Here is a 15,073-nt window from a genome sequence, read left to right as displayed (position 1 = left end):
TTCAAGAGAGGAATCCCGAGCCACCTGGAGAGCCTGGGGGATCTCCATGGACAGCCTGTGCCTAGCGTGGGAAGAGAATGGAGCTCCCCAAAGTGAGAGCGTGTCCAGGATAGTGTCACCCAAAGGTAAAGTGTAAAGTGCTCAGAGCACTGCAGCACTCTGCGGTCAGCACTGCCATGGGGCTAGGGGAGTGGGGAGAGCTGGGGAGGGATTGGGCTGGGCTGGAGTGTGCTCAGGAGAGGACAATGCCGGTGTAGAGCTAAGCTGTGTGAGTGTGCAGGGTGGGGCACAGAGCAGGGTGCTCATGGTGCAGAGCAAGGTGACACGGTGAAGGAAGCAAGGCACCATAGGTGCAAAAGAGAGGGTCCCCATCGGTGTCAAGTTCCCTGGACACCCCAGGGAAGCTGCCCCAGGGAAATTGTCCCAGACCAGACCCACACACTGGTCATTTCCATCATTTCCATCTCTGGCCATACACGCTAGCCCTGAGGAGGGGACCTTTGCTTCATGGTCACCTCTGTCCTCCTTCGGGGCTCAGTGATACCCAACTCAACCACCATTATTAGGAAAAAGGAAACTGGTTTCCTACTGACTCTCATTACATGCCAAGTCCCAGAGCTCGTGCCACAGCTGGTCTCTCAGCCAAGCCCATTCCCAGAGAGCTCCAGCTAGATCAGGTGCTCATGCCTTGTCTCTACGAATTTTGAAAAACTCCATTGACTGAGATCCCACCAATCGTCCTCAGTCTTTGCTCCAGTGTTTGGCTCTGAGGGATTTCTCAAAACCCCAGCTCTCTCAGCCTCTCCTTGCACATAATGTGCTCCAGGCCCCAATCACCCTTCTGGCCTCTGCAGGACTCGCCCCAGTCTGTCAGGGTCTTTTTTGTGCCAGAGAGCTCCCTACTTGATACAGCAGTCCCAATCCTGTCCTGTAGTGGGTTAACTTTGGCCAGCAGCCAGACACCCACCTGGCTGCTCACCCACTCTTCGTACTCAAAGGGAGAAGGGGAGCAAATAAGACAGAAAACATCATGGGCCAAGGTCAAAAAGGGAGTTCACTTAGTCATTACTATCATGGGCAAAGAAGAGTTGACTTGGGGAAGGTCAATTTAATTTACTGACAATTAAAAAAGATTTAGTGAGTTAGAAACTATGACAAAAATCTTAAAGACCATTCCTCCAGACCACTCCTTTTTCCCAGGCTCAAATTATTCCATTATTCCCAATTCTTCTACCCACCCCAACCCAAAGAGGAGCAGTGGGGATGGTGAATGGAGGGGTTACGGTCAGTACGTAACATCTCTGCCATTCCATCCTTCTCACAATTCTCCTCTGCTCCAGCGTGGGTCCTCTCCATGGGATCCCATGGCATTTCTGTTCAGGACTATGTGTTGTTCATTTCTTTCAGTCTTACTATTCTCCTCCATACTCAAAGAGTCACAGAATCATTGTGGTTGGAAGGGACCTCTGGAGATCATCTAGTTCTGAGGCAGGGTCAGTGATGGCAAATTGCTCGGGACCTTGTCTAGGTGGTTTTGGAATATCTCCATGGATGGAGACTCCACCACCCCTCTGGACAACCTGTTCCAGTGTTTGACCACCCTCACAGTCAAAAAGTGTTTTCTTGCATTCAGATGGAATTTTGTGTAGTTTTAGCTGTGTCCGTTCCCCCTTGTCTTGCCACTGGGATCTACTGAGAAGACTTTGGCTCCCTCATCTTCATGCTCTCCCGGGTATTTATACACATTAATAACCCCTCCCCTTAGCTTTTTCTTCTCCAGAATGAATATTCCCAGATCTCTCAGCCTTTCCTCCTGTGAAGGATGCTAGAGTCCCTTACACCAGCTTTGGGGTCCTTTGATGGACTTGCTTTATCAGGTCAAACGACTTTCTTGTACTTGGGGGCCCAGCACTGGACACAGCACTCCAGGTATGGCCTCACCAGTGCTGAGGAGAAGGCGAGGGTCACCTCCCTCAATATGTCAGCAATGCTTTTCCTGATGCAGCCCAGGAGGCTGTTGGCCTTTGCTGTGGGGGTGCATTGATGGCTCATGCTCAGATTGTTGTCCTCTGGGACCCCAGGTTTCTTCTCTGCAGAGCTGCTCTCTAACCAGTCAGCCCCCAGCATGACGTCCTCCCCAGTGACTTTCTCAGCAGCAGCCGCTTGTCGTTGGAGATGGGCTTCGCCTCCGTCACAGCCCCCACGGTGCTGCAGAGTCACCTGGGACAGCAAAGCCCTCTCCTGCCAGGGCTGCACAGCCCAGGCCTGTTTCTCCCTGGCCTTGGGGACTGCAGATTTGCTCTCTCTGTGGGAACCTCATTCCTCATTAAGTTGCCACCTGCCGTCCACTCCGGCATGCCTCTGCTCTGAAGCAAAGCTTTGCCACACAAGGAGCCCAATCTCTTGGTACCAGCTTTCCATGTGACAAATCTGCCCTTGGCGCTGATGCCACATCTGAGGTACCGCAGCCCAAATGGGCACCAGAGCCCGCAGCCGGGGGCACAGACAGCAGGAGCCCCGTGTGCCATAACAAAGCTGTGGTGTTGGTGGAATAAGAGCTGAGGTGGGAAGGACAGCTCACACAGCTTTTGTGGTGGGTAGAGATGCAGCATCTTTTGGAGAGACCAACAGGGAGGACAAGGAGGGCGGGATGTCCTGGGTGACGACAGGGCAGCTCAGATATATGGAGCTCCTCTGTGGGACAGGCAACAGGTTAGAGGGGAACTTCTGTGGGTGGGTGTGACTGTTCACTCCACTCCTGCTTAGACTGTGGCTAACCCAGCTCGTGCTAAGGCCTGATGTATGCTGGGAGCAGCGCCATTAGGTCAAAGCGAGAGCACCACGGAGGCAGGACAGGTGGCCAGAAAGAGCTAAAAGGCCACGATGCAGCCATTATCACCTGTATACTGCTGTCTCCAGCAGCCATTATCTTTTGTCTGGCAGTTTCCTCAGAATCCACTAACTTACAGAAATGTTATAGACCAAACCTCCAAGCTGGAGGGTATAAAACACCCTCTTACCCCAAAAAGGTTTTGAAGTGGATCCAACAGCAGCTGGACTGCTGAGGCTTTCATGCTTCCCGGTGTGATACAGGGGACACCCACACCGTGACGGAAAAGGAAGGATGAGCACTCTTACCGTCAGTTAGGTAACTGATTCTTTTCCTTTTGCTCATAGGTGTATGATACTAAGAGTTACAGGTTATAAATTATATGACTTGAATGGTGAGTAAGTGAACTGACGTGATAGACTAGTCTGGTTGAGAGGCGATTGAGCCCATTTGTCATGTTTCTTTATCGTATTTCTGAATGAGCTCATGAAATAAAGTTTAAATCACAGAGGACATTGTCCTGTAAATTTGAGAGACCCAAATGGACGGTAACAGTGGGTCAAAGGAGAGGCCAGAAAGGATGACACTGTGGTACGTATTCAGTTTGGTTTGAAGCCAGCCAGCAGCTAAGCACCCACAGAGTCATTTGCTCCCTCCTCCCTGCCCCCACCACCCCCAACGGGATGGGGGAGAGAATCAGAAGCACACAAGAGAGAAAACTCATGGGTCAAGACAAAGACAGTTTAATAGATGAAGCAAAAGCTGTGTATGCAAGCAAAGCAAAATGAGGAATTCAGGCGCTACGTCCCATCGGCAAGCAGATGTTTCGCCATTTCAAGGAGAATGGCTTCATCACAGGTATCAGCTACGTGGGAAGACAAATGCCATGACCACGACTGTCTCCCCTTTTTCATTTCTTCATTGAGGGTTGGGGTTTTTTGTGTTTTGCTGAGGCTAACATCATAGGTATGGAATATCCCTTTGGTCATTTTGTGTCAGCTGTCCCAGCTGTGCCCCTGACAACTTCTTGCATAGCCCCCAGCCTACTTTCTGTGGGGGCAGAGTGTGAGAGAGAGAACGCCTTCACGCTCTGCAAGGACTGTTCAGCAACAGCAAAAACACCGGTGTGTTATCAGCACTGTTTATAGTAACAAACCCAAAGCACAGCACCATATGTCCTGCGATGAAGTAAATTAACTCCCTCCCAGCCAGATCCAGGACCGAGTTACAGCTCATAGAGTCAGGGTGAGGAATGAACAGTGTCTTATTTAAATGACCTGAGGAAATCTGTGGATCGTAGAACCTGGCTTTTATGGGGGACTCCCATTGGTAGTCACTGGTCAAGTGAGACGGCAGGATGCAAACCATCCAGGAGGTTTCTTGTGGTGTTTGCAGAAACGTTCTTAGCACAGCCGCCAAACGGTCCTTTCAGTCTTCTGCTCACCGGGACCTGGTAGTCCCAAAAGAGGAAGAGATGGTCAGGGCTGTGAAGAGCAGTGTTCGCCTTGACTGTGGTGACCATGAAATTGTGATCTCCCGCATCCCCGGGGATGTGGGAAGGAGAGTAACAGAGCAGAGACCCTGGACATCAGGGGATGAGACCTTGGCCTACTGGGGGCACTGGAAGGTGGGATCCCATGGGGGCAGTGCCAAGGCCCTGAGAGCATCCATAAGGCTTCATGACCCTGACCAGCCTCACCTGTGGCCTCGACCCACAACTCCGTCCATGGGCCCAGCAGACCATTTAAACCCAGGCCCGAGTTTCAGCCCCAGCTTGATCTATGCTGTAGGTGTACAGACACAGCCATAGACACAGCCAGACCATGGACCTTGTTGTTTTGGGCTTGGAGACTCACTTCCCAGCTTGGTTCTTTATGGGATGTTCAATGACATGACACCGTGGCCCTCCAAGTGCCAGACTCCAGCTGATTGGGATCCTAACATCCAGGCTCAAAGATTGTTATTATCTGAATACCAGCGACTGATTTTGTATGGTGTCCGGAATGCAATTCCAAAACCAAAGAATTGGTCTAAATTGTATCAGGTCATTCAAGGAAAGAATGAGGACTCCTCTTCTTTCTTTGAAAGATTCATGGAGGCTGCGAGAAAATATACTGATTTGAATGCAGACAATGAAGCAGATGCTGTCTCGTTGATCCACATCTTTATGGAACAGTCTAATGCGGACATAAAACAGAAATTACAGAAACCGGAGGGGGCAGACGCTCGTTCATTGGATAAAATGTTAGAGCATGCCTGGAAAGTGTATAACAACAGGGAAAACGTGGAGGAAGTGAAGCAGAGAAAAGAAAGGCTTAAAGATAATAAGATGCTGTCATTAGCCATAGCCCAAGAAACTAGCAAATTCACAATCCCCGTAAAGGGAAAAAGATTTCCTGGTGGATTGCGGAGGGTTGAAGTACTGCTGGAGGTGGATCAGTGTGCTTACTGCAGGCAATAAGGACACTGGAAAAGGGAGCGCCCGCAGCTGAAAAGACAGAGTCATAAGGAGATGCCAAATCAGGCCGCTAAAATGATGACAATAGATTCAGACTGAGGGAGACTGCAGGAAAAATCAGAACCCGCCCCAAAAGAACCCCTGGTTATAGCAAAGTTGGGGAATGAAAACGTAAAATTTTTAATAGATACAGGGGCCACTTATTCGGTGTTAAATACATGTGAAGCTAATTTGCGTAATCGGAGTACTTCTATTATTGGTGCCACAGGGCGGAGAGAAAATCAGCCATTTTTCTAGCTTTTAAATTTCAAAATTGGGAAAAGGGTGTTAACCCATCAATTTCTTTATATCCCAGATTGCCTTGTGCCGCTATTAGGATGAGATTTATTAAGCAAATTAAATGCACAAATTATTACTTTCAAAGAAGGAAAAATCCAAGTTCATATTCCTGAAAGTAAAGGTTTGGATGCTCCAGTTTTTATGTTACAGAAGGAAGTTGAGAGTGTGCACATACCAGAAGAAGTTGAACAGGCTGTAACACCTCTAGTATGGGCTTCAGGAGTACCAGGACGATCCCTAATGGCGGAACCAGTTATCATTCAGTTGAAACCAGACGCCAGACCGGTAAGACGAAACCAGTATCCAGTTAAATTAGAGGCAAGAAAGGTATTAGAACCTTTAATAGAATGATTTATAAATTTTGGATAGTTAAAGGAGTGTCAGTCTGAATACAACACCCCGATCGTGCCAATTAAAAAACCGCATTCAGAAGAATAAAGACTGGTCCAGGACCTAAGGGCTATAAACCAAATTGTACAGGATGTTCACCCAGTAGTGGCAAATCCATACACTCTCTTGACCACTTTGAAGGAAACAGACAAATGGTTCACTGTACTGGACTTAAAAGATGCTTTCTTTTGCCGTCCACTAGCAACCAAAAGTCAAGAACTGTTCGCTTTTGAGTGGGAGAGCCCTAAGGCAGGTAGAAAGACCCAGTTGTGTTGGACAGTATTACCACAAGGATGTAAGAACAGTCCTACAATCTTTGGAAATCAATTAGCCAAGGAATTAGAGGATTGGCAAAAGATGAATAAAAACATCAGCCCAGAAAGCAGAAGTCATAGCCTTGCTGAGAGCTTTAGAACTGTCAAGAGGCAAAAGTGTTAATGACTGGACAGACTCAAAATTTGACTTTGGAGTGGTCCATGCTCATGGAGCCATTTGGAAAGAAAGGGGACTTCTAACATCTCAGGGATCCCCAGTCAAATACGGGCCAACAATCCAACAAGTACTACAGGCAATTAATTTACCCGGATTTGTGGCAATTATGCATTGCAAGGCACATCAAATTGGAAATAGCCCAATGCATATAGGGAAACGTATGGCAGATAAAGCTGCCAAAGAAGCTAATTTTGCCAGAAAAAGTTCAGAACTTGGGACCTAAAAGTCCACAATATGCAGCAGAAGGTAATCAATTAGCTAACCTACTGAAGGCAACCAAAACCCAAGAAGGATGGTGGGTAACCCCTTCACACCAAGTAATAGTTACCCAAGAGACCATGCGTGAAATAGCCAATAGAAAACACCAAGAAACTCACTGGGGAATTGAAACAATGGTCAAGGCATTAAAACCACAAGTGCTAAGTGTTCGAATGTCTGGAATAATTAAGAGCATTGTAAAGAAATGTGAGTTATGCTTAAGGAATAATCCTCACTTACCCCGAAGGCCTTTACCAGGGGTGACTAAAAGAGGAAACAGTCCAGGAGACTTCTGGCAAATAGACTTTTCTGAATTACCGCGGCAGAATGGGTAGCCGTATCTTTTAGTAATGCTAGATACTTTTTCATGTTGGCCAGAAGCTTTCCCTTGTCACACCAACAAGGCAAAAGAGGTAGCAAAAGTGCTACTTAAGGAAATAATACCAAGATTTGGGGTACCCATAGGACTGTCTTCAGATAGGGGCCCACACTTCGTAGCAGAAGCTGTTCAAAGTCTAACTGAGGCATTGGGGATAAAATGGGATCTCCATACCCCATGGAGACCTCAATCAAGTGGAAAGGTAGAAAGAATGAACCGAAGTTTAAAAAGACAAATCAGTAAAATTTGTCAAGAGGCTCAGATAAAATGGCTCGAAGCTTTACCCTTAGCTTTGCTACGGATGCGCATCCAACCTAGATCTAAAGAAAAGGTCAGTCCTTTTGAGATCGTGTATGGTAAACCTTATCAAATGACTGAAACAGGAGTTAATCCTGACATTGCAGAGAGACATTATTTAAAAGGATATGTTATCTCTCTGGGAAAAGTTTTGTCCTCTCTTCACAGATACGTCTCTGTGAGGGCACCACTATCTTTGGACATGCCTGTGCATCACTACCAACCAGGGGACTGGGTGTAGCTGAAGACATGGTCAGACGAGCTGTTAAAAGAGAAGTGGAAAGGACCTCTTCAAGTTTTACTCACCACCTACACTGCTGTCAAGCTTGAAGGAGTCGCTCCGTGGATCCATCACAGCAGGATAAAGCCAGCTGCATCACCACAATGGACAGTTACACAAAAGGGACCTTTACGTTTAAAATTAACATGGGAATCCTGAAGTTCTGGGTTATATCTCTTGCAGCGATGTCAGGAAATGCAGAAATCGATATAGATGAAGAGGTCAATACAGATTTGGATGAAAACCTCCTTCTAACTTTAATACAAGGGTTTGGCAAAATGCATAATCTTGCCAGTGTTACAGCATGCATTCCGATCCCTCACTCGGCCAGTCAGCCTATTCCACGGGGCACTATACCAGTGAATTTATCTTTACTAGAAGACTATGACAATATCACAGGAGCCTTTAAACAGGCCAATGTTTCTTATTATTTGGACAAAGACAATAAATGTAGACAAAGAGGAAACGATGTTTTACAAGATGCTACTTCTTGGAGATCAGGGGACAGCAGAACAGTATTTGGGAGAGGCTCAGAAAAACAATATCACAGGAGCCTTTAAACAGGCCAATGTTTCTTATTATTTGGACAAAGACAATAAATGTAGACAAAGAGGAAACGATGTTTTACAACATGCTACTTCTTGGGGATCAGGGGACAGCAGAACAGTATTTGGGAGAGGCTCAGAAAAACAATGTCCCAAGGGATCGCATCCCTTAGATGCCCAGTTTCTCCAAATAGCATTGGCAGCCTCTGGTGGGCAGGCTGCAGGATTACTGAAACTTTGTGTCACTAATAAGAGGGTACCCAATGTAACCACTGTTCTGGAATGCAACAACCTTAGAACAAAACTCAAAACTTGGACTAGACCTTTGGAGGGATACTGGAACTATACAGGGAGTGTGGATTGGTGCTTTAATTGGGGAACGAAAGTCACTTATGTTAGCCGAACCAATTGGATGTGCTCCAATGTTTTAAATTCTAGTAAAATATCAATCCTAAGTTCTACCTTAACAAGGATGAAACATTGCAAAAGTCAAAATTTTTCGATTAATGATTGCAAACAAGATATTCCTTCCCCAGGCTACACAACCTGGATTACATTAGATGGATATTGGACTACCTAATTACAACTTAGTACAACAACTAGACAAATAACTTTAGGATTACTGACCCTATGTCCCATATGGAAAAAGAGTCCAATCAAAGCTCAATATTGGGGATGAGTTAAAAGAAATACTGAGACAGAAGAAGATTCCGATACTTGGACGCAGCCTTCCACAGCAGTGCAATGTGAATGGGGACTTCAAAGTTTCCTGTTACCAGGGCTGATGGCTTTAGAAAATCGAATGTTAATAGAAAATCTAACTTGGCAGGTGGAAGTCTTATCGAGAGCCACTCAAAAAGGATTCCAAACTGTAAACAAGCAAATTCAAACTAATGCTAAAATGACACTCCAGAATAGACTGGTCTTGGATTTACTATTAGTCAAGGAATAAGGAGTATGTGGATATCTTAAGTTAGACCAAGGACACTGCTGTATCCACATCCCTAATATCACTGGAAATCTGCAAGAACAATTAGACAAAATGAGAAAGGTAGCAAGAGATAGTAGAGCAACAAGAGAAGTAGCTGAAAATAATTGGTTCAACAAAATTCTCCAAGAATTAAGTGGGTGGCCTTTGAAAGGATGGTTAGCTACATTGTTAGAAGGAGTAATATAGGTGATCGTGATTGCGATTATTATAGGGATCTGCATAGGCTGTACTAAAAGGGCCATTGAAAGAAACATATGGAAATAGTGAAAATTTGACTGCTTCAAAAGAGAGGATTGAAACCTAAGAAAATTTGACTAAGCCAAAACATGACTACTACAAACAATCACTTTGACTGCATCGCAAAACTGATATAATAATACCAGAACTTCAGACTGAGCTAGTATCTGAATCACTGAAAATTTCCATACTATGTATAAGATAACTGATTTTTCCATAAAATGACTTCTACAAGGCTCTTTAATCAGATAAGAATATTGATAAGTAATAGTATTTCACAAGTGTTATTAAGAATATCGATAGTGATAGTATTAATGGTATTATTGCATGTTTAATGAATTAGGTTAAGAATGAAAGTATTTCATATTCTATTAGATTATAAGAAAATGAGATAGATCTAAGACTGTGTGGTAAGATTAATCATCTTCTAATTGATGAAATCTAAGTAAAAAGTGAGACTTATGGAGATTATAGAATATATCCACAAGTCTCAAAGGAGGAAATGTTACAGGACATCTTGAAAAATGAGTGTTAAAAGCAAGCAAGAACATCTTGGGAGAGAGTGTGAGAACGCCTTGGGAAACAAGTGTCGAAAACAAGTAAGAAGAATGTAGAGAAGATGCTTCGTAACAACTGCACCTGCCATTAGAGATAAAGACTGCCTTCACTGACTCTCTGCTAATAAGCAATAACGATTAACACAAGGACAAATCTTAGAAAAATAGAATGGACTGCCAAAATAGTGCCTAGAGTAAACGTGGTTCATTATAATCTCATTATAATGCTAAAGAACACGCCTCCTAGCTAGAAAAGCCCCCAACCCAGCTAAGCCCCCGACTCTCTGAGCATGCGTGGTGAATTAAAATGTGGCACTTGTGCGATGGCACGCGGGGCTCCAGCTCCTCCTGTCTGTGCCCAGGCTGAGGGCATTGGTGCACATGTGGGCTGCAGCACCTCAGCTGCTGCCCGCTGGGGCCCACCTCAGACTTGTCACAAACTAAACTGGAACTGAGTCCCAAGACCCCATATATGTAAAGGCTTTACTACATGGCACAGATGTGCTCGGAATGGATCGCAGATGGCAACGTGAAAGATGATATGAGATGTAGACGTAGATGTAGATGTAGATGCAGATGCAGATGCAGATGTAGTTGTAGATGATGAGAAAGATGCCATGAGGGGTCCACAGAGTGAGCAAACCCTGCTCTCACTGACTCCAGATGGAAGAGGGCCTGGGCTGTGCAGCCCTGGCAGGAGACCATGAGACACCATAGTCAATGGTGATCTAATACATATAGGTGATGGAGAAGAGAAAGAGAGGAACTTAGCTCTCCTGGTGCAAAATAACACCATTGGGGCAGACAAATACCTCTATAGGCTGCCCTGTCCATACCAAGTGGGGACAAGTTTCATTCTCCTAAATGTGGCCATCTGCTGTCATTTCAGTTGGCCAAAGGAATTTCCCAATGGCCTCCAAGATGGACACTGCCCTGTGCATGAGAAATGCTCCACTAGAGCCTGCAGTTTCCTGCACATACCTTGGGCCACCTCTGGCACCTCAGATGCCACCAGGTATTTGCATCTGAAGTACTCAGTCCTGCCCTCCATCTCCATTAATTAGCAGGGGAGCTGAGACAAAAAGCTCCCATGCAAATGTCAGTTTTTGCACACCTGGAGAGAGGCAAGAGAAATCCCACCTCCTGTGGGTTTGTGGCAGTCATGGAAGGGAGCTGAGAGCCCTTCCAGCCCCAGGACTACAAACCCAGGATGAGATGCCTCAATTGCCTCAGCTGAATCTCTTCCCTCAGAAGTGGTAAAGGAGATCCCTCACACTCACTGGGTATTCTGCCTACTTATGGGACAAGGAAAGGTGATATTTAGACTGAACTCTCTCTCTGAGCAGGAAAATGACAGTGCTGGAAAGAAGCGTCTCTGTCCAGCTGAGAGAGGGAACAGCAGTGATTCCTTCAGCCTGTTTCACAGCAGGTTCCCCCAGAGCCCCAGGGACACCTGGAGGGAGCCCAGAGGGGGCAGAGAAAGTGCTGCCTTGGGCTGGTCCTCTGCTGCTGAGCTGGGCTGGGCTCCTGGGGTGGAGGGAGGGAGCTGATGGCAAGTGGGCAGTGCTGTACAGAGAGAGCCCTGCCCAGGAGCAGCTTTTCTTCAAACCGCAGCCTGGCTGAGGGCACTGCCTGCAGGCACCGAGGGGAGAGGAGCGAGGCAGAGAGACTTTAAAGGCAGTGTGGAGTGGGAGGACAGCTGAGAGTTGACTGGAAGAGAAATCTTCACAGCCCTCTATATGGTATGTCTCTGAGCTGCAGGACAATAATAATGAGTATTCTGCAGGGGTCTCCTAGACCTGGTTCATCCCATAGCCTGTAGGAACTTCCCGGAGGACTCTCACAGATTCCCTAGTATAGAGGAGAAGGATGTGCTCCACAGCAGGGATTCGTCTCTGCACTGTCAGAGGGACAGGGCATGATGGCTGCCTTCTCCCGGGGACGGCTGAAGGGGTGTAAAGGTGGGTGTGCATCCAGGGGTGCCCAGGGCTGTCCTTCAGAGCAGGGTCCCTGCACCCCAGGGGACTGTGAGCCAGGACAGGGACTCCGCTGCCTGCCAGGGTCAGCACTCAGCCTGCCCAGGGAGCTCCCCAGGGCACTGCGGGGAGAAGCTCAGGGTGGAAGGAGTGACCGCTAGCCAGGCAGGGTCCTTCTGCTGTTGAGAGGGTGCTGTGTGTGTCAGGACTGCTCACAGCTCCACATCACCCCCAGCACATTTCTGGAGAGGATCTTTCAAAGATGACAGTCAAGGCAAGGCTTTCCTGCTTCAGCTTGTGCATTCCTGAGTCTTTGCATTAAAGATTATACTAGTTGGATGGGTGGGAATGGAAATGGATCTGTCAGGTGTGGACAACCCTCTGAGACACCTTAACTGTTACACTGAGAGATCCCAGGTCGAGCTCACCAAGTGACCCTTTCCAGAGGAGACTTTGCCATAGGAAGGTCAATGAAGTTGCTCTTTGAGACAGAGTTGCTTTCCCGACCCTCAGTTCATGTCCTGCACTGCGGGAGAGGAGAGAGGGCAGGGAAAGAGTAATGGAGGTGTTGAAGTTGGACAAGACACCGAGACTCCCGGAGCATTGCCCTGAGAGATGGGTAGGTCTGCAAGGAACCTCATCTAGTCCCCTAAGGCACTGCTCAGCCTACAGACAGCACGAGAGCATCACCTCGGTGGTGTCTGTGGGACTTGTTTGAGCTGCTCCTTAGCTTCTGCACAGACAGAGATGCCCCTGGGCAGTGCCCTGCTGCCAGGAGGTGTCTGCAGGGCAGAGCTGAGCACACAGCGGGTGCGTTGGGGTCTTGAGCACTGGCAGGGAGCAGACACATGGGGACAGGGAAATAGCTCCTGGCAGGGAGAGCTCCAGGCAGCAGAGACATGGGCAGGGAGGGAGAGGGAGCTACTCTCAGAAACACTGTGGGAGGAGGAACTGGGTACCTCCCTGCCATCCCCTGCAGTGCAGAAACCTCCCCTGGAGCACACACCACCCCCCATCAGGTCTCCTCTCCCATGTAGGTGAAGCACAGCCTGTGGCCCTAAGGCCATGGGATTTCAGGCTGAGTCACTCCTTCGCAGCAGGGCCCCTCATGAGGAGAAACCCCCAGGTACCCATTTGTCTATCCTGATGCTCTTGACAGGAGCGTTGGGACATTTATCCATGTTTCCTCTCCTGTCCATGCTGCCTTTGTTCCCACCTCAGTTGGAAGCTCTGGGCAATGAATTTTGCAGGGCTGGGAGAGAGCCAATGCTGCTTTTGATCGCCTCATCTTTAGGACGTTTGACTCTTTCCCTGGGGGGTCCTGCTGGGCTGCAGGGTGCCCTCCAGAAGGGCACAGCTCACCCATGGCATCTCTGTGTTATGCAGGAGCCCCATGGAGAAGACAACTCAGCCCTAAGGCCACAGAAATGCTGCTGGGTGGCTCCACCCAGGCAGCGGCAGTGAGCCCTCTGTGCCCCTGGCTGGGAGGGGAGAGCTGAGCTCCTCCTTGGGTACGCTGAGGCAGGGTGAGGGATTTGGAGGTCTGCACTTGGAAACTGGATTTCTTTTGCTCTCAGCAGCGTCCAGTTTCATTTGGGGAGAACACTTGAGTGCTATCGACCAGGGACACCCTCAGCCAGCACCAACCAGAGCTCACAGAAGGGACCTGCCAAACGTCTTCTTGATTAGGGACGGGTGGTTTGGGGATTTCTATAAGAAATGGAATATATTTTGCTCAGAGAAAGCTGTCCTAACTCACTGATTGATTTTCCTCCATGAACAGGCTCCCATGCCATGAAGGACCAAAAGTCCAATGGAAGCTCCATGACCGAGTTCCTCCTCCTGGCATTGGCAGACACACGGGAGCTGCAGCTCTTGCACTTCTGGCTCTTCCTGGGCATCTACCTGGCTGCCCTCCTGGGAAATGGCCTCATCATCACCACCATCGCCTGCGACCACCACCTCCACACCCCCATGTACTTCTTCCTCCTCAACCTCTCCCTCCTTGACCTGGGCTCCATCTCCACCACTGTCCCTAAATCCATGGCCAATTCCCTGTGGGACACCAGGGCCATCTCCTATAAGGGATGTGCTGCTCAAATTTTTGCCTTTTTCTTTCTGATGTCAGCAGAATATTTTTTTCTCACAGTGATGGCCTATGACCGCTACGTGGCCATCTGCAAACCCCTGCACTACGGGACCCTCCTGGGCAGCAGAGCTTGTGTCCACATGGCAGCAGCTGCCTGGGGCAGTGGGTTTCTCTATGCTGTGCTGCACACAGCCAATACATTTTCTCTACCGCTCTGCCACGGTAGTGCTGTGGACCAGTTCTTTTGTGAACTTCCCCAGATCCTCAAGCTCTCCTGCTCAGAATCCTACCTCAGGGAAGTTGGGCTTCTTATATTAAGTTCTTTTTTAGTTTTTGGCTGTTTTGTTTTCATGGTGCTCTCCTATGTGCAGATCTTCAGGGCTGTGCTGAGGATCCCCTCTGAGCAGGGGCGACACAAAGCCTTTTCCACATGCCTCCCTCACCTGGCTGTGGTCTCCCTGTTTGTCAGCACGGGCATCTTTGCCTATGTGAAGCCCCTCTCCTTCTCCTCCCCATCCCTGGACCTGGTGCTGGCAATTTTGTACTCAGTGGTGCCTCCAGCTGTGAACCCCCTCATCTACAGCATGAGGAACAAGGAAATCATAGAAGCCCGGCAGAAACTATTTGAATACGCTCGACTTCAGATTAATAAGGAGCCCATTATCCCACTAGGGCTCCCACTGTATCTTAGGAAAAGCCAGGTCTAACTTTTCTTCATATGTGTCTTTATTTTTACTTTGTGGTTGTTTTTTTTTTTTTATTTTGCATTTGATTTTTGTTTTTTACCTGTGATGTTGTTATTCTTGGCCTTCTACTTGTTTTTTCTTGACCCAAATACTGCATGTACATGTGGATCCAGGCTCTCTCTTTAGATAAGCTCAATAAAGGAAGCAGTAGAAAATTATTTGTCACAGTTCCTATCTCCCACATCTCCTCTGGAGCTGGGAGAGCAGCC

At 47.7% G+C, this 15,073-nt stretch overlaps 1 protein-coding gene across 1 annotated transcript; it reads left to right on the top strand.

The window, feature by feature from the left end:
* The first annotated feature begins 13,823 nt into the window (after positions 1–13,823).
* Positions 13,824–14,825, top strand: LOC132320211 (olfactory receptor 14A16-like). Its single transcript, XM_059832483.1, has one exon. It carries the CDS (start codon positions 13,824–13,826, stop codon positions 14,823–14,825), a length of 1,002 nt encoding a protein of 333 aa, XP_059688466.1.
* Positions 14,826–15,073: the final 248 nt, after the last annotated feature.

Source organism: Gavia stellata, chromosome 34, assembly GCF_030936135.1.
Source record: "Gavia stellata isolate bGavSte3 chromosome 34, bGavSte3.hap2, whole genome shotgun sequence".
NCBI lineage: Eukaryota > Metazoa > Chordata > Aves > Gaviiformes > Gaviidae > Gavia > Gavia stellata.
Note: the sequence above shows the minus strand (reverse complement) of the source record. Positions and strands in the feature narration are given on the sequence as shown.

Coding starts and splice junctions, on each gene's coding strand:
- LOC132320211 (XM_059832483.1), top strand. CDS start 13,824: ATGAAGGACCAAAAGTCCAATGGAAGCTCCATGACCGAGTTCCTCCTC.